At 61.5% G+C, this 1,242-nt stretch overlaps 1 protein-coding gene across 1 annotated transcript in view; it reads left to right on the forward strand.

Moving 5' to 3' along the window:
• The first annotated feature begins 6 nt into the window (after positions 1 to 6).
• Positions 7 to 1,242, forward strand: part of LOC103618646 (tubulin beta-2 chain) — an 18,922-nt gene continuing 17,686 nt past the window's right edge. Inside the window, exons 1-3 of the mRNA XM_008637074.2 lie at positions 7 to 137; positions 402 to 512; positions 726 to 1,236. Coding sequence (XP_008635296.1) covers positions 452 to 512; positions 726 to 1,236 — 572 coding nt within the window. The 5' untranslated portion in view covers positions 7 to 137; positions 402 to 451. The remainder of the gene's footprint in view (positions 138 to 401; positions 513 to 725; positions 1,237 to 1,242) is intronic.

Genomic DNA, 1,242 nt, shown 5'->3' on the forward strand with positions numbered 1-1,242 from the left:
GGCACTGACCGCTCTCCGGTCCTCTCAGTTCTGGGAGGTCATCAGCGATGAGCACGGCATCGACCCCACGGGCAGCTACCACGGGGACAGCGACCTGCAGCTGGAGAGGATCAATGTCTACTACAATGAAGCCACAGGTAACGCCCATCTGTAATGAGCTTCCCGGGGGAGGGGGTATAGGATGTGCAGGCAGGGGTCCCCCAGCCCTCCCCGCAGTGGGTGACGCCCCAGCACAGCTTAAATGGCTGCTTTGTTTTCCCGTCCCTGGATCTGTCCAAATTCCCACACACTCCATGTCCTCAGCAGCAAATCATGGGGAAGCGGATGGGAGCACAGCAGGGCTCCTGTGATGCTGGCTGCCGACTGCGAGGCTGTAACGCTGGTGCTGGTTCGTCCCACAGGTAACAAGTATGTCCCCCGTGCCATCCTCGTGGACCTGGAACCTGGCACCATGGACTCCGTGCGCTCTGGCCCCTTTGGACAGATCTTCCGTCCCGACAACTTTGTCTTTGGTGAGTGACTGCGGGATGGAGGAGTTCCAGAGCGGGAACTCCACACACAGGAAAGACTTGGAGCGAGCATGCGAGTGACCTTGGGGAACCTGAATCCCCACAGCAGAGTGGGGATGGAAGTGAGGGGAGGAGCCCCTAGGGAAGGGGCAGTGGCATCCTCTCTGTTCGTGCCTGGGGCGCTAATGTGGCACCTGGCTTCTGGTCTGCCCTTAGGTCAGAGCGGGGCTGGCAACAACTGGGCCAAGGGGCACTACACGGAAGGCGCTGAGCTGGTGGACTCTGTGCTGGATGTGGTGAGGAAGGAGTCGGAGAGCTGTGACTGCCTCCAGGGCTTCCAGCTGACCCACTCGCTGGGCGGAGGCACGGGCTCCGGCATGGGCACCCTCCTGATCAGCAAGATCCGGGAGGAGTACCCCGACCGCATCATGAACACCTTCAGCGTCATGCCCTCGCCCAAGGTGTCGGACACGGTGGTGGAGCCCTACAATGCCACCCTCTCTGTGCACCAGCTGGTGGAGAACACGGACGAGACCTACTGCATTGACAACGAGGCCCTGTATGACATTTGCTTCCGCACCCTGAAGCTGACCACTCCCACGTACGGAGACCTCAACCACCTGGTGTCGGCCACCATGAGCGGCGTGACCACCTGCCTTCGCTTCCCCGGCCAGCTGAACGCCGACCTGCGCAAGCTGGCGGTCAACATGGTGCCTTTCCCGCGGCTGCACCT

Source organism: Corvus brachyrhynchos, unplaced genomic scaffold (assembly GCF_000691975.1).
Source record: "Corvus brachyrhynchos isolate BGI_N302 unplaced genomic scaffold, ASM69197v1 scaffold237, whole genome shotgun sequence".
In the NCBI taxonomy this organism is placed as follows: Eukaryota; Metazoa; Chordata; class Aves; order Passeriformes; family Corvidae; genus Corvus; species Corvus brachyrhynchos.